The 24,394-nt window shown below is 31.4% G+C and overlaps 1 protein-coding gene across 1 annotated transcript; it reads right to left on the bottom strand.

Moving 5' to 3' along the window:
- Positions 1–893: 893 nt before the first annotated feature.
- Positions 894–22,982, bottom strand: LOC127707279 (uncharacterized). Its single transcript, XM_052211817.1, has 5 exons — positions 22,905–22,982; positions 13,788–13,860; positions 11,867–12,085; positions 1,882–2,091; positions 894–1,319 (listed from the first exon to the last, which is right to left on the bottom strand). Exons 1-5 carry the CDS (start codon positions 22,908–22,910, stop codon positions 1,282–1,284), a joined length of 546 nt encoding a protein of 181 aa, XP_052067777.1. The 5' UTR covers positions 22,911–22,982; the 3' UTR covers positions 894–1,281.
- Between the last annotated feature and the right edge of the window lie 1,412 nt (positions 22,983–24,394).

A 24,394-nucleotide genomic window follows, 5' to 3' on the forward strand; every position in this document is an offset into this window, starting at 1 on the left:
CAGTGGTTGTTTTAATGTATGTTATGTCAAACGTAAAGATGTGTTGATTGCTTTTTTTATTTATTGTAAAATGTGGTGTTGATATTCGAAATAAATAAAAAGGCACGTTTTTTTTTTAGATTTGTTTTTATGTGCTATTACATTACTGTCAAAGGTTGGGGATGAATGTGCCCCCGAAAACATGCTTAACCCTGCAACATTCTAAATGTGGTTGTCCTAAGTCCGGAACCTTAAATTGTGTGGTTGTCGTATAATGCTGTTTATCATATTTGTTTTTTTTAATGTTTTGTACAGTTTGGTCTTGTGTTGTTCTATTGCACCACTGTCCCAGATTTGGGGGGAGGAATGGACGTCCGCTAAAATGTTTAACTCCCGCCACATTCTGTATGTTCCTGTTCTAAGTCAGGAGCCTGTAATTCAGTGGTTGTTGTTTTTGCTGTATATCATTTTTTTTTCTTATTGTTTTATACATCTTATACATAAATCAGTTAGTTTTTTTACTTTTAGATTGTTTTACTTTGTCATTTCTGGTCTTTCAATTTTTTGGTTTTTCTCATTGTTGAAGGCTGTACGGTGACCCTTACAGTTGTCTCATTAGCAATGTTATTACATCTTTCTATTTTCAAACTCACTTTTCCATTACAACTCAGTTGTATCAAATATATACTAATTTCAATGATGTTCTTTCTTGAGTCCGAATTAGTTGTTCTATTGAAATAATGTTATCATTGTGTATTTTGCAGACGCTGGATTGCATTTCTTTCAAAGATACGATAACGATACGATGTGCATTTTTATTATTTTTTTGTGGGTTGTAACGTTTGTTTATGTTATGGTTGTTTATCATATTTCCAACCATGCATTTAGTGATCTGAACACACTAAGTAGCTGTTTGCAATTAGTATTTCAACATGGGCTAAACATATTCTCGTTTCAGCCTTTAAATTATTAAAGCCAAACACAGCAGAAATTTAATTTGTATTTAAGATGTTTGATCATTAGTAAACTTGTTATTCAAACATAAAATATTAATTTTTCGTAATGTTATGATGTGCAGAATCTATATTATCAAATTTAAAACTTCTTTATTTACTACATATACCAAAAACTAGGAAGCACTACATGTAAAGTTGAATCTGTTCTTCATAACCTGTCATAAAACCTAGAACTGTTTTGTAGTAAAACTGTTCAAAGATGGAACTGCGAGTATCAATTCGAGAGTAGAACTTTTTAAACATGTTCAAAGATGGAACTGTGAGTATCAATTCTAGAGTAGAACTGTTAAAATCTGTTCTTAGATAGAAATGTCAGGATCAGTTCTAGAGAAACAAAAACAAAGATCGTTTAAGGTATACAATTAACATTGCAAGAGTAAACCTTTTGGCAATTAAATTTATCCGGAATTCAAGATTGTACAGAGTTGGTTCACGACATTGCAGAAAATCGTGTTTGTATATAAATAAATTGTTTGATTCTGATTCTTAAATTCTTGACAAAATAGTTTGAAAAGGGAGTTAAAATACGGGTCGTTTCCATTTACATGATTTAAAATTGTAGGAAACAACATTTTAAATTGTTTTTCTAGTTTCTGTATGTTATTGACAAAAATATCTGTTTTTTTTTTTATAAAAGTCGAGCAAAATTGTTTTTTTTTTTCGCCGAGAGAGAAAACATGATCCATAAAAAAAAGATGAATAGTGGATACCTTAGACATGTTAGATTCTATCATTGATATATTGTTAAGACTCCTGTCTACTTTAGAAGTCTAGATGTCTAATGATATTCTAGTTGTTTGGTTTCGGTTTTTTATTGACGATTACACTTCATTTCCTTTTTAAATTCCTAATGCAATAACATTAACGGTGTTGTTTAATACTTTACCATATATCTCTATGTAACATAATTCGATGAAAGTATTCATCCCATTTCTGTTGAAGAAATATACATTCTTGGTAGGGCTATTATCACAATCGATACTCTGATTCAGGTTATAGTAGGATTGTTTTAACCGATCTCTGTAGCACAGTTCAGATTGTGAATATATAGAGCCATTTGCAAGGTACAACCGGAAATCATTCATGCGTGCTGGCACTGTAAAACAAATAATATGGTCAAAATCGAAAAAAATAACAGTCAAAGATTGAATGTCCTTTTTTTTCTATATCTAACAATAACAGAAACGAACAAAGAGAGGAGGAAAGGAACAAAAGGAGGATTATTTAAGTCTGACTTAAAGGAATCACTAACTGAGTGAATTCCACTTCGAAATGAAAATAAAGAGACACCTCAACCAGATGAATAAAATCTCCGCAAAAAATTACAAAAAAAGATCGATAACAAATGTGATAGAAAGGTAAAAGTTGAAATGCCTACTTGATGAGAACGAAAATAGGAAGAAGTATTCGGATATGAACTCAAAAGTTCATTGCTTATAAAAAATGAAACACACTAAAAAGTAGAATAACAAAAATACCGAACACCAAGGAAAATTCAAAACTGAAAGTCAATTATCAAATGGCAAATAAAAAAGCTCAAACACATCAAACAAATGGAAAACAACTGTCATATTCCTGACTTGGTACATGGACGGTCGAACTGATTTGACATGACCACGGATATACGGAAACAAATTATATTAAGAAATGTTCATGCACAATCTTCTAGACATTAACAAATGAAGTTCATCATAAGATTGCTTTTGATGTCCGTGTAACGTTTTAAAATTCAAATTGAGAAAGTTCATGTATGATCAGATCATTTATCTTAGCCCTTGAAATTGAACAATCAAAAAGTATCATAAATCTTTCAAATAACGCACTTCACATATTCATAAGACATTGGTCTATCATGTTTCAATTGTTATAATGTTTTAAATTAATTTGTTTCTAATATATTTGCTCATATTTAATTTTCCCATAAACTACGAGTAAAATGGCTCTTTTATAACAAATATGTCCAATATTGCCATGTTTATGGTATCATCCTGACATACCAAATGATTTTTATCAAATGAAGTGTCCAGATTATATTATCCTTACCATCATTAATAAACTTAACCGTGTTAACATAACTTTCCGAATGTGACCTACCGAAATATACCTATCACCAGGTTTGTATTTACATGAACAACACAACAGGTGCCACATGTGGAGCACTATCTGCTTACCATTCCGGTGCACTTGAGATCATCCCGTTTTTTTTTGGTGAGATTAGTGTTGCTCAGTCGTTAGTTTACTATGTTGTGTTTTGTGTTTTGTGTACTGTTGTTTGTGTTTTGGTCTTTTTCTTTTTTTGCCATGGCGTTGTCAGTTTATTTTCGACTTCGATTTTAAATGTCCCTTTGCTATGTTTCGCCTCTGTTTTACATAGGATTAAACAGTTCAATTTATTCGCATCTTGAGGAGCAGGTCATGACACTAATTATGCATACATTTTTTTTGGTAACAAGGTGATAGTTTTTTGTTCTATTCGTCATGCCTTAATTTTCAAGTGGAAGTAATAAAATCACAATCTTCCCATTTGTAGACACACTAGCAAAACCTTTTGTATCGTTTATCCATTGTTTATCATGCAATAATTGCCATATCGTCAACCTATCAACAGTCAATCAATCAATCAATCAAAAAGCAGAAAAAAGGTTTGTCTTAGTGTGTCAGTCAAATACAAAGCAGGGCATATCTTCTTATTGTATTAACATGGTGCCGTCCCTCGTATATATGTAATATTTGTTATTGGACGTTAAATGTAACATCAGACATTTTGTATTAAATGACATAACAAGTACAATCGAATTGAACGGATTTGTGTCTAGACTTTCCATAGATACTACATGTAATAGTTGATGTAACTATTTTTTCGTTCCCCCGCAAAGTAGCAAGGGAGGGATATGGTAATGCTTCCATTCGTCAGTTCTTTTGTATTCGGCCCCTCCGTCCGTTTGTCATCTGTCCATCCGTCCATCCGTCCGTCCGTTCGTACATCCATCCATCCATCCATCCGTCCTTCCGTCTGTGCGTTCATCAACACTTTTTTCGATAACTCAAATCCGTTTTAACCAATTCTTATATAATTTTAACACAACATCGGAATTGACGGAAGAAAGCTCCCTTTCGATTTTAAAATTTGTTTGGTTTTGTAATTCCAGAGTGTTGGAGCTTTGAACCTTTTGTTTAAGACAATTTTTCACAAATCGTGTACGTACTCCAGCATTCCTAAATTGATATCCTCCAAACTGAAAGTTATTGTAGGAATTGATGACAGGAAGCTCCCTAGGAATATTTTATTTTCCGTTTTGTCGTTCCTTAGTTACGGAACTTTGACCCTTAGATTTAAGGCAATCTTTCAAAATCGCACACTAAATCCAGTTTTTGATTGTTCCTCCAAACTTTATTTTGTTGTCGGAATTTATAAATTGAAGCTCCCTTGTTTTTGTTTTTGCTTTTATTTTCCAGTTTTTCGTTCCGGAGTAACAAAACTTTGACCTTTAGATTAAATTCTATTTTTCACAAATCTATCACTAATTCCAGTATTTCTACATTGATTTCCTCCATACTATACATTACTGTAGGGACTGCATCGAAGCTCTCATTTGAGTTTTTTTCCCCATTTTGTCACTCCAGACTTAATTACCCGATTTAAGTAAATGTTTTCACATTTGTTACCAAATTTTTAGTTTGCTTGGATTGATTGAGTGAAATTTTACATACTTGTTGAAATTGGTATAGTGAACATAACACAACGTTTGATTTAAAAAAAAACAGTTTCCTCAGGCATGTTTTTTCTACAGAGCCATTTTACTTGCCTAAGATTAACTGCCATCGAAATATCTCATTTTGTTCTTGCAACACTATCAATATACACAATAAGGGTGTATCATGCGCTCTTGGCGAAGCTGTTTATGCAATGTTATCATTCTTTCTTTTTGATAGCTGAACATATGCCGATCCACTCTTTAACTTAAACTCAAATCAAAGGTCGACTGCATACGGATTCAAATGAAAGTGAATAATTTCCTTCCAAGCCGATGATACACGAACCAGGTTTTGAGCATATTTTTAACAAAATAAAGCAAACCGACTGAATATATCGCGAAAAGCATTTCAAAATTCCTATTATAAATGTTTGAAACAAAATTAATTATATTTTAAGTGTTTGTCTAATTTCCTTTAAAACCATTTACACGATAGTACATGTTTTATGGTAAACTTTGGAGGTATTCTCTAAAAATTTACATGAAAGGGAAAATGTTATAAAACTAAGCTATACTACGTTTTGGAAAAGAGTTTATTTCCAAAATTGTTGATAACTTCTGTTATCATTTATCAAAAGGTGAACGAAAACATTTTTTTATGGTTAAATCACATAAAAAATATTCTTAACGAAGGTGGCTCGGTATTTATACATCCCGTCATTGTGTTTGTGCTATGGTCTTTTATATTTTTATTGTCTTACATTTTTGCTTATGCTATATGTCTATAGAGTGTCTATCATGTCTATAAGAAATTTTGATTTTCTTTGTTGACATATTTCTTTGTTTTTATAATGATTAAGAATATAACACAAAGTTTACTGTTGTACCCAAATTGTTTACAGTGTTACCTTTGATATATTATATTATGTATGTTTGTTTTCTTCACACTTTTTGTGCCAATATAACATGTATAATGGAATTTTATGCGTCTGTCATACAAGTGAGTAGTTCAGCTAGCTATAAAACCAGATTTAATCCACCATTTTCTACACAAGAAAAATGTCTGTACCAAGTCAGGAATATGACAGTTGTTTTCAATTCCTTTGATGTGTTTGAACTTTAGATTTTGCTATTTGATAAGGGACTTTCCGTTTTGAATTTTCCTTGGGGTTCGGTATTTTTGCTATATTACTGTTTAACATGTATTTGGAACACACAAACTCTTTATAATATGGAAACGATTGCGCCTGATAGTTGTAAAAACATAACACAATTCAATTTGAACACAGATGGCATTCTCTGATAGACAAATCACCAATATCTATATATTACTGTAACAGATTATTTCGGCTTCGGAAGATTATTTGAATATCTGCAATAACAAAAATTTAGTGGAATTTTGTTGACTCAGAACAACATATCACAAGTTTCCTTTCGAATCTGGTAGATGGTAAAGTAAATTATATACGAACAGACGAAACTGAAATCTTGCACTGTGTACAAATGTAAACAGAATGAGTTTTACTATGTTTATTTTACGAATTGGAATTTAGTTGGATCCATAATTTTCCTGTACAAGTCAGAATTCCAATCTTTACTAGTAGAAATTCAAATTATGATTGATACTAATTAAAATCTAGTACCAGCTAGAATTCAAATATATACTGGTGGAAATTTGGATATTTATATTTGTACTAGAAGAGTCCTAGATTATACATTGCTATAGCCGATGATTTTGAAACAAGACACAACAAAAGAAATAATGTTTTTTTTTTATATTGGAGAAACTAATAGTTTTAAAACTTGTCTGAATCAAAAAAAAAAAAAAAAAAAAATATGCCCTATTGCCTATGAAATAATTTCATAACAGTGCCGTTTCCTAAAAGTCCTTACATCTTAGCTAACATTTACAGTATTCTTATATCATGTTAGGTACTTTAAAAGGTTTTAACAACGCTTTAGTTTACATGACTTTTTTTTTTGCTTTAGAACAATTGATCATATGATAGATACCTTTATACGCTTAAACACCTTAATTTTGGCACATTTCTTGGTAATTATAAGGACATTCTTATAATAATAAAATAATTTTAAATATTGTCTATCAGAATATTAACAATAATATTTATGTTAATTGTGTTTTCGATACAAAATTAAACCAAGATATGTGAATTATGTTTCACATTTATTATTCAGAAGGCAACTTTGTTAATGTACGCAAAATATGTTTTCCTGAACACTGCTCATTTTGTAAAGTCAAAATTGTTTGCTTATAAAAATACCATAAACACAATATTAGCAAATGTTGGAAGTCAATACAGTTGCAGTTGTATATATCCATAAAAGAATGTCAAGAATTTTAATGTATTTAACCATATTTTGTTTGTAATAAATAATTGAAAGTGGCATTTTATTATCGTTTAGTTTGTTTTTTAACTTATAAAGTACATCAGTAAAACATATATAATCACAAAAAAAAAAACAACATTAGATTAAGGAAGCATACTAAATATTGTTTAAGTAATATCGTGGATCTAAATAGAAATTCATTACAATCTAGAATTCCCCTCGTACAAATCTGATATCCCAATTTCTACTAGTAGATTAGAATTCTGTTTTGTGTTTTATTTTTTAATTCCAATTCGTACTAGTTGATAGAGGAATTCGAAATTCTGGATTCTACAGAATTCCTATTTGTACTGTAACTTATTCATTGTGTTATTTATATATTACTGGCTGTTCATTTTTACCATATAAAATAAATGAATACACCAAAATATAGCTATACTACACAAATATGGTAAAGTATAAATTATTGAATATGTTATCGAAAGAGAAAGTAAAACATTAACAAGTTTGCAAATTGATCAAAATCATAAGTAAACATGTAAGTACTAAGCTAAATCTAGGGTAAATTATGGAACGTCACAGCTGTCTTATGTGGTACTCTGATATTACGTTATGTTGTTTTATTATTACTTGATGATATTTTATCTTTACATAATATGGTTTTGACATTACGTAATGATGTTTTGATATAACTCAATATGGAATAGTCATTACTTAATAATATTTCGATATTACACGATATGGTTTTGTATTGACTTGATATAGTTTTGTCATTACTTAATATGGTTTTGTCATTACTCGATGTGGTTTCACCATTATTTAATGTGGTTGTGTCATTAGGCAATGTGGTTTTAACATTACTTGATGTGTATGTAGTTGTTTCATTACATGATGTGGTTTTGCTATTACGTAATGATGATTTGCTAGTTCTTTATATGGCTTTAACATTACGTAATTATGTTTCAAAATTTGACGATTTTACACTTCATGATGTGTTTGTTTCAGTATTTGATGTAGCCTGTCATTCTTTGGTATGGTTATCACATTACTTGATGAGGTAAAACCACGTGACCAATTCTGAAAAATTAGTAAATAGATTTCCATGTTTTTGTGTCTTTAATGAGTGTGGCCATCCATCGAGTTAGAGTTCAAATTAAAGTTCGGCTTACTGTTCGAGTTTAACTTTGAGTTAGTCTTCGATTTCGAGTTAGAATTCAAGCCATTATTAGAATTAAAGTTCTAGTTAGCAATGAGTTTCGAGTTGAACTTAGAGTTCGAATCACATTTAAAGGTAGAGTTCGAGTTACGATTAGACTTCAACTTTGAATTTGTGGTAGAGTTCGAGTTAGACTCGAATTTGAGTCTCATTTAGTTTAAGATTTTGAGTTGAGATTCGAGTTATCTAATATGAGTTCGTATTTAAATTTTCTATCGTGGATCAAGGGCTGTTGCTCGGGCTTCCGAAAAGAGGGCTCAATGGTATGCGTACAAAAGATAAACAATGTTAAAGTATACAAAACACAACATAGAAATTGAAATAAAGTTAGATGTGGTGTGATTGCCAATGAGACAACTTTACACCAGAGTTTAAATGCAGTGGATGTAAGCAATCATAGGCAACCGTACAGCCTTCAACACACCGTATAGTCGGCTACAAAAGGCCACCACGTGAAAATGTGAAACAATTCAAACGAGAAAACTACCGGTCTAATTTCTAACTAAACAATCTACGAAAAACAAATATGACACACATGAAACAACTACAACCATTGAACTACAGGCTCCTGACATGGGGAAAGCACATAAAGAATGTGCACGTGGCGGAGTTTAACATTTGTGTGAGCGCTAAACCCTACCCCAACCTCGGACTGTAGTGTAAGAGCACAACATAAGAAAAAAATGTGAAAAACAGTTTCAATTTGCTTAACTCAATAGATCGGTATGACTGGGTAATATAAATCCATCGGGGTGATATCGGGTACTCCGGAAGGGTCAGCAGACTATGCTCAATGTGTGGCACTCGTCGTGTTATTCGTAAAAGTACAAACCCAGTGATTTGGTTTTATTTGGTAGTTCACATTCGAGGAAAAGATGATGGCATTGTGGTTACGACAACTGGAACATATCCGTCGTCACCTGTGAAACAGATATTCCAAATGTTTTTTTTTTTTCAATTAGTGCGAGGTATATCAGAGAATGCAAATTATAAAAATAAAATATTGATATTCGTGTATGTTCAAATGATCATACACGCTAAAAAAAATGCGGAGAATTCTTATTTTATAGAATTGATGCTTTGTCGCTTAGTCCGATCCCCCTGTTTCCCTGTAACTTTAGTGTGAGTTAATTTAAAGTGTTTCATTTTTTAACAATAAATAATAATAAGTCTTTTGATTTGTGTCGAGCCTGCGACATTGATGTAGCAGCTGTGAGACACAACAAATCTATATTCCGTCGTCGATAGTGGCGTCGGCGTCTTCATCATTAAGATCGTTAGGTTTCTCGTTTGAATTGTTTTAACAGTTTTCATATCGGGACTTCTTATAGATTACTATGTGGTATGGGTTTTGCTCATTGTTGAAGACCATACAGTTACATATAGTTGTTAACTTATAAGTAATTTGGTATGTGGTTGAGAGTTGTCTCATTGGCAATCATACCACATTTTCTTTTTTTTATATAAGTTTTTTTTGCATTAAATATTATCGAATTAAACTGTTTTGACATGATAAATTTGTATACCTGCATGAATTGTTATAAAACTTGTATAGGAGTTATTCTTCAAGATCAAGATAAAGCATCTACAGAAAAACGTTGTTTTTTTTTAAATTTTGATTTTACCGATAAAAGTACCGATACATGTACAGTTAACATTACGCTTTTACACTGACAGCAGCAATATCAGGCGAGACACAGGGTTTCGTTGAATCTTTTACGAATATATAATAATACTGCTTCCTTTTGAGAACTAAAGAAAAAAACGGCAGGACCAAGTGGTTTGGGGATATCCCCCTTATGTCCGAAATACTGTTAATTTTTAGTTCTTTTTTCTTATTTTTGTCTGCCGTTCCCCTTTTTTATGCCAAATAACTCTGAACAACTCGAACTTTAATTTGAACTTTAGCTCAGTGGATAGCGATACTCATCCAAAGCACATTAAACAAACGACATATCGGTTTAAAAATAGAACATAGTTTTTTTTTCCGAAATGGTCACGTGGTTTTACCTCATAAAGTAATGTGATAACCTCATCAAAGAATGACAAGACCACATCAATTACTGAAACAAACACATCATGAGTGTAAAATCGTCAAATTTTGGAAACATCATTACGTAATGTTAAAGCTATATAAAGAATTGGCAAATCATCATTACGAAATAACAAAACCACAGCTTGTAATGAAACAACTACATTACGTTAAGTCACATACACATCGAGTAATGACAAAACCATATTAAGTAATTACAAAACTATATCAAGTCAATACGAAACCATATCGTGTAATATCGAAATATCATTAAATAATGACTGTTCCATATTGAGTTATATCAAAACATCATTACGTAATGTCAAAACCATATTATGTAAAGATAAAATATCATCAAGTAATAATAAAACAACATAATGTAATATCAGAGTTGCACATACGACAGCTGTGGCGTTCCATAGTAAATTCATCCCTGTGTTTGATGTAAAAATTTGTTGAAATGATAGTATAATCATTTTAGATTTTAAACATGTTTTTCTCTATCTTTTGCCAAATGGTGGTTTGTCGGGATTAAGGATATTTTTACACAGTAAAAAGTAATTTTATCCTATATGCCTTATTTGTAATGAAAAAATATCTAATAGGATTTAGATTTATTTGAACTAAGAGATATTATTTTCCTATAGGAAACCTTGATCACGTTGATCACCACAAATGTTGTCAATCCGATAGGAGAAATCATGTAAGAATATTTCAAAATCGGATAGGATTGTATCTTGAAAATCCAAAAGGAGATTGTCAAATCCTATGGGATATTAATATATCCTATTAGTGTAATACTACTTTTCACCTTTATCGACTAATCCAGTCCAGTATTTAACCGCGTAAAACAGTTTCTTTCTATCTACTGTTGTTATCCGAGAAAAAAGCACGAAGATGAATACACATCGTCATTAATAAGATCAGTAACTCCTAAAATGAGTCAACTGACAATTGCAACAATTTGATGTATTTGCACATTTGTTCCTGTAGATCATTTCGCCATGTATATTTACACTTTTGCAGATAATAACCAACATCGATATAAAAGATATTACAAATTCGTTTTTTTTTTAGACCTATAACTACTAATTTGAAATTATCGTCTGACTGTAGGTATTTGTTTACATTCTGATCCTTTCTACTCCGTTTAATTTTCTAACATAACATTAGACGATACTTGCATTTTACCCTCTATATTCTAATTTGGGCCTTGATATCCATTTTGATTGGTAGACAGAATGATCGGACATGTTTTGAACCAGATACCACAAGGACGCTTTTGGCTACGTATTGGTTTTAATTGGCTCAGTAGTGTCAGACGAGAAAGTTTTGTATAAGTTAACAGAGCACTGATGGCAACGGACAACAATGATGACGAAGGGCAACTAATAAGACGGACAAAGCCCTACGCCATGTGATGACAATGGCTTATACTGGCCATTTGGTCATGTTTTCCATAAAAGAAATGTATAACAAGATTTTCTGTGTGTTAGATTTCAGAAAAAAACATATTTTTGGGGGGACATAATGGTTTCAAACAACTCACAGTTTGGTTTTTTTTAAATTTAGGACTTACCATCATTCCGTAAGTAAATATTAACTCTTGAAATGTAGACTAATTTGGGAAGAAAAAAACCCCACCATGTTTTCGATTGATTATCAGCTGTAGATGAACATCCATCTCCCCAATTATTATTCGCAGGTCCTTCTATTGCCAGGTTTGCATTGTATGCAATGCCAGCTCCGTCTATATATGTTGTTTCTTGTGCTGCTGTTCCATTTAAAACCAGATTTACTACAAAAAAAAAAGATTAACTGTTTAAAAGGTGCTTTCTTTTCATTTGTTATTACACTTGTTCGAACATGTTGTTGTATACAGTTGCAAAGTTTTGTAACATGAAGGCTAAACTAGTCATTGTCGATATATTTTTATGGATACTGCCAATGAGTTAAACTATCAAATCAATGAAATACATCGTCTTTATCGGATGACATATTGTCCTTTCATTCAACATGTTCAACGAAGCCTTAAATGCCTAAATATAATAGGAATTTGTACCAAAAAAGATATACACGTCTAGTAGTTGTTAGGGACGGAATACTAATTATTGGTTCATAAATCAAGTCAGACAATAAATTAAACTTTATATTTAATCAGTCTAAATCAAACTACAAAAAGGAATTTGAACATTATGAAATGCCATGTTTCTGTATTGTTTATAACATTGGTGTTTAATACGTATCCAATCTATCTGAATGTAAAGGGACTGAATGCAAAGGAGGTTAAATAGATGGACAATACATTTTCAAAGATTTACAAAAAGTCTTGACTAGTTCTCTCTTTTATAATTGTCAGAGATTGTAATATATCTACAACCAAATGTAAAAAAATAGAATTTCAAGACATCCTTCAGACATCTGTTTGACACCGCGTTATTCAAACATATATGATTGTCTGTTTCTCCTCATTTTAAACATTATTGAACGTAGCAATCATACTTATTTAGGCTAAATTGATGAACATTGTTGCAACCTAATTGCAAAGATGATTTCTAAGAATGTAATTTGAATTATGATGCACAGCCGGTATTTCACAAATAGGTGACATATCTTCCCTTGAACACGTAAAAACATTGTCGTTGTCGATTCCTGTTTTTTTCCGTTAGATGTCGTTTTGTTTATTTTGTCGTTTGGTTGCTGTTTCGTTGTCGTTTATTGACACCCCTTTTTAATTTATATTCATCGAAGAAAGTTCTAATCATGCAAATATGTTCGGTATATCTTTTTATCACGAAAAAGCTTCTGGTCAAGTCTGGAAAATTTCATGATTGTTTGACCAGGTTATCGACTTCTACAATACATTAACGTAGACAGTAACTAAATATTAACTAAAATGGTTAAAAATACGAAAATTTGTAGAAACATATTGTTCTAGATTCAATCACATGATAATGAAAAAGCTTCTATCAGAGTATTGTAAAATTTCATAAAGGTTTGACCAAAGAGTCCTTTGTCTGACAAATTATTAAAATTGTTAAATCGTTTACCCCCAGATTCTACATAAATGTTGACTGCAAAAATACAATTTCATTTGTTAGTAAAATACCGTTCATAAAAATGAAATAAAAATAAAATTTTACACTGCATGGTATAGATACCTCTTGATAATGATGAAGATCCTGAAATTCGTTTTAGGTTTGAAAAAAGTTTGTTTCGTATAATAAACACTTAATGACGTTGACACCAAGTATTAACCTCGGCTTCTACTCGATCAAATTTCAGGGAGAACAAACTTACTATTCATTTTAGAATATTGCAGTAATTCGCTTCGATGTGATTTCACTCTTTTCAAAAATACATTCCACCTGCCGTGTCTTATGTAACCACAAACGATTCTCGTAATATATCATTGGAAGTTCAGAAATAAATAGTTATTTCATGACATATACATGTTACAATTGGCAAATATGGCACAATTTTGTTTATACTTAACTTACTCTGTGCTGTTACTGTCACCAAAAAGGTCTGTATGATGATTAAAAATACACGTGGTTGCAGCTTTACGATCATCTGAAAGTAAGTTTTATAATCATATAACTATGAAGATTATTAACACAATCAAATATCCTTACAGACATTCTGTTTTAACGGAAGCAATTAAATATTCTTGTAGCTATTCAAATCACCGTGCATTCCATGATTATATATCATGAAATTATTAATCCAAAATCAAAAATACACTTCTGCTAAAATTTGAAAATATTCTTTTAACTAAATAAATCGAAATTACAAGACAAACAAAAAAACGTTGCTCGCTAGTTCGTTACTAGAATGTTGCTAACCATCGAAATAGAGTTCGATTTGAATTTTGAGTTAAAGTTTGAGGTAAAATTTGAGTTATTCATCGAGTTTGAAAATATATTAATGCCTTTAAATAGTATAAGAAAAATGTAGTTTACTATTTGTATGTGAGTACTAAACGAAAATATAGTTGGGGAATCTAGAGGGTGGGGAGCCCTTGTGTCGTCTTATATGCTACAATTTTGCTAACTTTGTTATCGTTCCTTAAATATAGAACTAATCGACTTGCAGAAATTATTTGGGTAATTTTTACTTTCACTGGCGAAGGATATTATTATTATTGATTGACACAGTTTAAATTTGAATTTTTATTTATCTAGACCTAATTTGAATAAAAGTAATTTACTACTTGCAGCAACTTGTTAGTTAATTCTAAATCAACCTGTTACATTTTTCTTCTTAATCAGCATCTGAAGCAGTTAACCAGTGGCAGATCCAGGGGGCGTAGAGGGCGTAACCCCCTTTTTGATCGCCAAAAAAATTAATAATTTCTTTTTAAGTGTTTAAAATTTTCTGTATGAAGTTATATATTCCTACCAGGTACGACAATCATAACATATGTATACCATTAATATGTATTCATGTCGTCAAGAGGTTATAACAGCATATACTCCTGGTTTAACAGAGAGTTTGTGTTTTTGATAAATCTTGCTTAATCGATTAGAAGCTCTAAATCGCTTTAAATTTATATGAAAATGTGTGAATAAATCTAATCGAGACAGAAATATACAAATCACTATTTGTTTGAAGATGAAATTATCCTTGAAACAAAGGCAGGTAGTAATACAATGTATACATGTATATTGATATATTACCAGTAAATATTTATTTCAAAGTCAGCAAATATTTAGTAACAAATAACTATATTTTTTTTTCTATACACAACATGTCGAAGAACAAAATGTATTTATATCGATTTGGGAAAACCGCAAATTTATGATATATGAAATTGTACAACAGAAAAATACAGTATATATTCAAATAGTTATGTGTGAACCAAGGTCATGTGATACTATACTTATAAGTATGCCAGTGTGTAAACGTAATAAGAAACAGCTGACAGAACTTTCTTTTGATATCAAAATGTATCCGCAGAACAGAATGAACTCAAAATATGAACTTATTGTTGCACAGTGTATAGGTAAATATCTGAGTGCAAACTGTCAATGTAAGTTTGACATTGTGCATGATGATTGAATTGAATTTAAAACAAGTATGGTTGACTTTTATATGTTTTGGTTATAATTGTCACACGTGTTAGCTTGTTTAAATGTCTTAAAACAAACATATTGTTATCTTAATTCAAATTCAAATTGTTGCATGGTCTACCTAGAATTATATTCAACAATTTGTAAAGATCCGTTTAAATTACATTTAATTGATAAATTTAAAACACTTACAGTAATTGGTGATATTTTTGCTTTAAATAATCAAGAATTTTCGAATTTTACTGCGGGAATTCATCCAAAGGAAATTAGTTTAAATTAATCTAATACATACAGCAATACTTTTCTTTTTCTAAATTTGGATATTTCAGTTTCACACGCGAAACTCTATACAAAAATTTACGACAAAAGATACGATTTTTCGTTCCTGATTGTTAATTTTCGTATTTAGGATGGTGGTGTTACTTTCGACCCTTCTTACGGTGTGTATATATCACAATATGTTCTCTTTGCCCATGTCTGTAGTCATGTTTTAGATTTCAATGAACGTAATTCATGTATAACTGATAAATTATGAAGTCAAGGATTTCGTTAACAAATATTAATTAAAACCTTTTCCAAATTCTTTCATAGATACAGATATTTAGTTTTGAAGTTTGGCTGTACCTGTAGATTTCTTATCAAAAGTGGAATATCACATCCTAATGTTTACGGCGATATTGTTTATAAAGCCCGTAAATTTAGATACGATCCATGTAAACTAATTGATCCTATGAATAAAATTATTTTTAAAGGTTACGAATTAACCACTGTGACAGTAGTAAAATCTTTAAAGATTGTTTTTATTGGTTTAAACATTGATTTTGTTTTTGAAAAATTGAACCATGATAACTAAATATATATTGCTATATATAATTCTACATCCTGTCGATACTGTTAACTTATATTTGGGCATTGCACAAAGTCATGCATTTCTCAGACTGTTTATTACGTCTTCACACTAAACCTGTTGGATGTGTATGGATTGATATTTTAGTCTGGGATAACATAATTTATCTTTTACTGGTAATTGGGTTTGAGTAACTGCGAGTACTCTTATTTCGGTGCTTTATGTCTATTGTTTTTATGTTCGTTGTTTTTGTGCCTCATACCGATCTTTTGAGGTTAGCCAATAGCAACTGGTTTTTACAGTTTGTTCTTATGTTGTGATGTAACACAACTGTCCAAGGTTAGGGGGAGGATTGAGCGCTTACAACATGTTTTAACCCGCCATATTCTTTATGTGCCTGTCCCAAGTCAGGAGCTTTTAATTCAGTTGTTGTCGTTTGTTCATGTCTGTCATATTTGTTTTATTGTAAACTGTTTTGTTATAAAATAGGCCGTTAGTTTTCTCAATTGAATTGTTTCACATTTTTCATGTCGAGGCCAAAAGTTTATAGCCGACTACACGGTAGGTGTTTTTTCCCTCATTGTTGTAGGCATTACAGTTGCCTATGATTGCTTACATCCACTTCGTTTGAGATTTGAAGGATAATTGTCTCATTAGCAATCATACCACATCTCCTTATTTTTCGTTCCCAATTCAATATATCGCTTATGTAAATGTTTCATTCCAATTATGCAAGAAAAAAATTAAGTTAGAATAATCCTTTTTAAAAAAAGAATAAGGATAAGCGAATAAGGAACGAATAAGTAACAGGGTGTCAGTCGAGCGTGGTAACGGTTACATACGCGCTAATAGGGTAATTTCACCTCTACGAACCAAGGACTAAAACCAGAGACAAGAAAAGAAAAGAAAAGAAAGCATTAAAAAGGTGCAACGTATAAAAATCGAATAAGGAACAAATAAGTAGCGAATGAATAACAGGGTATCAGTCGAGCGTAAAGACGGATACATCCGCTCTAACAGGGTAATTTCAACTCATCGAACCCATAGCTAACACCAAAGACAAGAAAAGAAGAGAAAAGAAGGCACCAAAAAGGGGCAACGTATTAAAACGAATAAGGAACGAATAAGTAGCGAACAAGTAACAGGGTATCAGTCGAGCGCGGAAACGGGTACATACGCGCTAATAGGTTAATTTTACCTCCTTAAACCAGAGTCAAGAAAAGATAAGAAAGCATTAAAGGGGGGCAACATATTAAAAGCGAGTAAGGAAAAAATAAGTAACGAATAAGGAATAAGGAATCAGTATCGAATAGGTAAGGAATAAGGAATAAGGAATAAAAAATAAGTAGCGAAAAGGAATAAGGAATAAAAAATATGTAACGAATAATAAATAAGGAATAAGTAACCAACTTGACGACCCTAAGGGTCGCATCAGTCCATTCCATTATTCAAAATATCTATTCCATTATTCAAAATAGGCTATTTCGTTATGTTCACGCGTATTTTGGCATTTATGTCTTCCGTAAACCTCTAATGGCCATTGCGGCACATATTATTTATATACATGTTGTTTCTTTATCAATAAGCTTTCGAATGGTGTATAAAGTTTTTCTGTAATTAGGGTCTGAAGGGTCACAGCAGTCAATTCAATTATTCAAAATATCCATTCCATTATTTAAATTAGGCTATTTCTTAATATTCACGCGTATTTTTGGCATTTAGGTCCTCCGTAACCCCTCTAATTGGCATTGCGGAACATATTAATTATATACCACGTTGTTCCTGTATCGATACGTTTAAGAATGGTGTATAAGGTTTTTCTGTAATTAGGGGATGAAGGGTCGCAGCAGTCCATTCCATTATTCAAAATATCCATTCCATTATTCAAAATAGGTTATTTCTTAATGTCCACGCGTATTTTGGGATTTAGGGCCTCCATAACCCCTCTAATGGGCATTGCGGCGCACATAGGTTACATACCTTTTGTTCCTCTATCGATAAGCCTTCAAATGAGGTATAACGCATTTCTGTAATTAGAGGAAGAAGGGTCGCAGTCGTCTATTCCATTAATCAAAATAGGCTATTTCTTATTGTTCATGCGTATTTTGGCATTTAGGTCCTCCATAATCCCTCTAATGGGCATTGCGGAACATATTAATTATAAAAATGTTGTTCCTTTATCAATAAGCTTTCGAATGGTGTATAAAAGTTTTTTCTGTAATTAGGGGCTGAAGGGTCACAACAGTCCATTCAATAATTCAAAATATCCATTCCATTATTCAAAATAGGTCATTTCTTAATGTTCACACGTATTTTGGCATTTATGTCCTCCGTAACCCCTCTAATGGGCATTGCGGAACATATTAATTATATAAATGATGTTCCTTTACCGATAAGGTGTCGAATGGTGTATAAGGTTTTTTCTGTAATTAGGGGCTGAAGGGTCGCAGCAGTCCATTCCATTACTCAAAATATCCTTTCCATTATTCAAAATAGGTTATTTCTTTATGTTCACGCGTATTTTGGCATTTAGGTCATTCGTAACCCCTCTAATGGGCATTGCGGCACACATTGATTATATACCCTTTGTTCCTCAATCGATAAACCTTCGAATGAGGTATACGGCATCTTTGTAATTAGGGGCTGAAGGGTCGCAGCCGTCCATTCCATTAATCAAAATAGGTTATTTCTTAATGTTCACGCGTATTTTGGCGTTTAGGTCCTCCGTAACCCCTCTAATGGCCATTGCGGCACATATTAATTATATGCATGTTCTTTCTTTATCGATAAGCTTTCGAACGGTGTATAAGGTTTTTCTGTAATTAGGGGCTGAAAGGTCACAGCAGTCCATTTCATTATTCAAGATATCCATTCCATTATTCAAAATATCAATTCCAATATTCAAAATAGGTTATTATTTAATGTTCACGTTTATTTTGGCATTTAGGTCATCCGTAACCCCTCTTATTGGCATTGCGGCACACATTGGTTATATACGTTTTGTTCCTCTATCGATAAGCCTTTCGAATGAGGTATACGGCATCTCTGTAATTAGGAGCTGAAGGGTCGCAGCCGTCCATTCCATTATTCAAAATAGGCTATTTCTTAATGTTCACGCGTATCTTTGCATTTAGGTCCTCCGTAACCCCTATAATCGGCATTGCGACACAATCGACAAGTTATATCTATAATCAGGGGATGAAGGACCGCAAAGGTCCTTTACGAATAAAAAATCCAATGTATAGTATTTTAATGTTTATATATGTTTCGGTATTCAGGTCGCCCATACATTAGAAAAAAGGAATTTCTTTTAAATATAGTTAGGCAAACCCACTAGTTTATCTCCCGAAATAAAATAAATAAATAAAGATCAATTATTCAAAGAGTGTTTTGAATTTGTTTTTTCTTATATTAATTTGAATATATGTTAATCGACATCAAAATCATGAAAATGACGAATTTAGAAATACGGGATATAGTGTCACAAGTAAAAAAAAATAAATGATCTATTTCATTATTCACTTTTCAACTTGAATACTGAAACATAAACTATTTCATTATTCATTACTGAACGTTTAATAGTGAATAATGAACTATTTCATTGTTCGTTATTGCATTTTGAATAATGAAAAATGAATAATAGACGTACTTCAGCGCGGTCAGTAAATTGGCCATATGTCTTAGTTTAAGTATGTATTTGATACTTCGAATGGAAAAATGACATATTTCAGTAGACACAGTTGTACAAAATGTATAAATTCATCAAAAAAGATAATGATGAAAATGATGACAAATAGCCAAATCGTGTAATATTTATGTAATATTAGTTACACACTGTGATAGTGAACAATTACGATACATACACCATGTACACGGTCAATGTATCCCATATTGGGTGTGAGCGAGTACAGTGTGTACTGATATTTTATGCCGAATATCTTAAAACGGGGAGTTTAGATGTTGTTGTAAACATGCATATGTTTCATTTGTTGTAAAAGTGATTAATAAGAGTCATCAAACATTAGTTGGTGTCTGATGGACTATAACAGGGATCTAGTCTTCCGTATTAAGAACCTGCGTGCACTGGTGTTTACAAACAAATACCAGCAATAACAGCTGTGTATTTAAAATAGACACAGCCCACTAACCGTGTGTTTAGAACAGAATATGCCCATTACCAGTGTGTTAACCCATGATATTCCCTGAAAGTTTATAGAAGATAAGTACACATATATGTTATAGTACAAATTGGAATTCAGTAGGATCAAGAATACTCTTATTGTAAACTGGAATTCCAATGTATACTAGTAAAACTTGAATTCTGTTTGATACTTTTTAAATTCCAGTACAAATAAAATTTTCAATACCTACTGGTAGAAATTGGGATATCCAGATTTGTACTTCGAGGATCCTAGATTTTACTATATGATTACTTAACAAGACACTATCAAAGAAATATTTGTTTTTCTTTATAATAAATAAAATAATGTAATCAGACTTGTCTAAATCAAAAGGAAAAGGTAGGGCAAATTTTCTATGATTTTATCTAACAGCAGACCCTTTTCCTAAAACTCCTTCATTCTTTACTAAAATTGACATATTAAGTTTATATGAGATACTTACATGTATAGGTTTTTTAACGGCTGTGTACATCTATTTCGTAACATTTAATCAAATTAAGTTTATATGAGATACTTACATGTATAGGTTTTAACGGCTGTGTACATGTATTTCAGAACATTTAATCAAATTAAAGTTATCTATATATGGTTAAGAACTAAAATTTTGGCACATTTAGCGTAATCATACAACCATTTTTTAAGCAAAACCATTATGCTATTGGAAGTATTTTAAATATTGTCTATCAGATAAAAATTAGTTCGTTAATTTTAATGATGTCTTTCGATTCAAAGTTTAACAAACATATGTTAAATTGTCAATCATGTTTCAAAATTTATAGTCGGTAGACAATCTTATTAATTTTAGCAAAATCTGTTTCTCTGAACTCTGTTCATCTTATAAAGTAAACATTGTTTGCTTAGCAAAATACAATAATCGAAATATTAGCAAATATATCATAAATTAAAGAAGTTAATGAAAGTTTATGCATACTTACAGACTTTAAAAATGCAACACACATTTGGGGATTTATTTTACCAAATTATGATTATACATGTAACTCATGTAACTGCTATTCATTCTTACCATACTTCATCATGTTTGGAAAAATTCAATACCTTATTTACCTGAGGTAAATAATTATACCGGATTATTGACGTCGCACGAATTCTTAAAGCTATATCTGAAACCAATGAACGATTTTTTAAGGTTATTGTTCTTCGTGAAACCATACCCATACCTACATCAGAACAAAATGTTGCATTTCTATATTACCGCGACTTAGCAAGGCAAATATGAATCAGGCCATAAGAAAATTACAGGCAGGAATACGTGGGCGTGCTTTTGCTAGACGAATGCGAGTCAGAAACTCCTCTGATTGTCATTACAACAATGGTACAAGCAGACGGGATTTATTGATGACCGTCCATGACCAGATTAATAGGTATATATAATACCACGTCAATAAAATTCGATTACGCATTTGTGAGACATGTTTTCGGCCGCAACATCAACTGCTAATCGAATCACCAATTGCCATGGCAGACATCGTACTGAAATCCGAAAGAATCGACTGCTGAAAAGTATTTAAAGCCCTTAAACTGCATAATTGCAAAAAATACTGTATTGGGTGGCCAAAAGCCAAATCATAAGGTTTAAAAACAGAACTCAAAATATGCCCAAAAGAAACTTGTCGATCTTTCTATCAATCATATTATCGTTTGTAACAGGCGATCATTTCCTTCGACTATGATATTATTTGATAAGGGTAAAACCAGCGTTTCTGTGCATACCACATGATTTGAACGTTAAGCATGACGTAATCAATTCAACTTTCGAACTGCAAACAATTTTTAGTCAATGAAGTAATGAATACAATTTAAACATTTATTTTACAAGAATTGCAAATTTGAAATGAGAATTAAAAAGAATAATCTAGTGTTACATTTTTAAAGTCCGTCAGTTTATTTTACCATATTTTCTTTTGTAATAAAGTATATAAAGAAGCATTGTAAAATTGGTATCATTTATTCGGTTTTTCTACTTACCAATAGTATCAAAAAAAATAATGAATATTAATAAAAATCCAGTACAATCAAAAATTATACTAAAGATTGATTTATTAATATCTTGGATCTTACTTGAAATTTAGAACAATTCAGAATTATCCCAGTACAAATCTGGATATACAATTTCTACTAGCAGATATTCGATTTGTACTGGATTGTAATGAGTATTAATAAAAATTCCTATTTTGATAGTAGATTTTCTGAATTCCAATTTGTACTGTATCATATCTCTTTTGTAATCATCAACATACACATAGTAATAAGTACATTTGTAGTATAAACTCATTCAGATTTCAAATCTTTAATCATTTGGTATGCGAATAATCTGAATTATACATTATTCATTATATTATAATTATGATGATTTGATTTCAAATCTAACTTGTTTGTATAAATTTGTATTTTGTGTGTTTACTGTCTCTAAAAACTGTTTAAACAGTATGTATTGGTTCTTTGTTCTGTTTTCTAAAAGCATTACACATGTTACATGAAGAACAGATAAAAGGTTACCTTCATTGAACAAGAACAACATCACATTATACCCACTAGCACTGTTACCCAGGAAGTACAAGACATACTGTTTCTATATTTACACCCGATGTGGATGTCTTAAGAAGGTTCATTGTATACATAAAGCAGTCAGGCATACATATATCATTTTAATGTCAATAGTTTTAGATTTAAATGTAAACGAAATCCTTGAACGTATTCTCAAAATTGAATGATAAATTTTTGACTAATGTTAGTTAATACAAGTTATCTGTTTGTCGCATGTGTAATTTTTTCATTTGTTAAACTTTGGATTGATGAATCATGTACGCTTGTTATAGTATATTGGAACACATGACGTTGCGATAGTAGTGGTAAAAAAAAAGTAATCATTGGATTGAGACCAATTTATTTTTAGTATTGAAATATTGTAACAGCACTATGTGTTGATGAAATTTAGCAATTGCCGCTTTAGAAAAGTATTTATGCCAATTAAAATTCATCCATCTATAACCCTTTCTTCTTCGCAACTTTAAACACATGCCTCCTTCGGAATAAGTACGCCAAGTTTAAAAATGTCAGATATATATTTTCAAGGACATACGATCAGACAAATATGCGCGATGTAATACACATTACGTAACCTTTGTACAAAGGGATGCAGGTAGACAAAATTGCGGAAGTAAATACGAAAAATGGTCTCTAAATAACCGAGATATCCCATTGGTGTTTACTCTTTCATTCGAACGTTGAAAACTACATTTATGTAATTGATAGCTTCCTTGTTTGAAATGATCTATAATAAAAGACGTCGATGAGTAAAACCTGACCCTTGCTTAGCTTATTTCGATATGCTACTGTTGTTTTAGAGATGGTTATATACCGCTTCATTATTTAAAATATTAACAGTCGGTATTCTGATATGCAATTCATTTACTCAAGAATTGTCACTGAATTGAACATATATCAGCAAGTTTGTCTACACAAATGTACACTAAGACTTTAAACTCAATCTCTCTGTATGGATGTTAAATAAATACACGTATTATGTCTTGTGTAACAGTTATTGACGGTCACAAACAGACATCATTTCTGATTTGTTCTTTGATCATATCCATGTGTAGCTGTGAAAAAGAACGAAGTCCATATTATAATCCTGCTACTTAGTGATCATCAGATATTTACCATGGCAAATTTGCCGGATATCGTTTGCTTTACAACCTTGTTGTTTTCGTCAACAGCATGAATGAGCAAGTGCAACTGTTGTCAAAAATGTTAACGATTTTGAATTCACTAGTATCTTGAATTTTATATTGATTTGTTAAACTAATACAAGGACTTCGTCCTCTACTAGAATAATTTTATAAAAAGATATGCAAACATTCGTATGGTACTCTGTACACTGTTTTTGAAGCAATCTATTATGCTTTGTAGTACATGTAATCTGCATTTAGAAAGGTTAGAGTCACGAAAATACAATAACACAATGCATAAGTTCGTACAAAAATCCC

This window comes from Mytilus californianus, unplaced genomic scaffold (genome assembly GCF_021869535.1).
Source record: "Mytilus californianus isolate M0D057914Y unplaced genomic scaffold, xbMytCali1.0.p SCAF_61, whole genome shotgun sequence".
Classification (NCBI taxonomy): domain Eukaryota; kingdom Metazoa; phylum Mollusca; class Bivalvia; order Mytilida; family Mytilidae; genus Mytilus; species Mytilus californianus.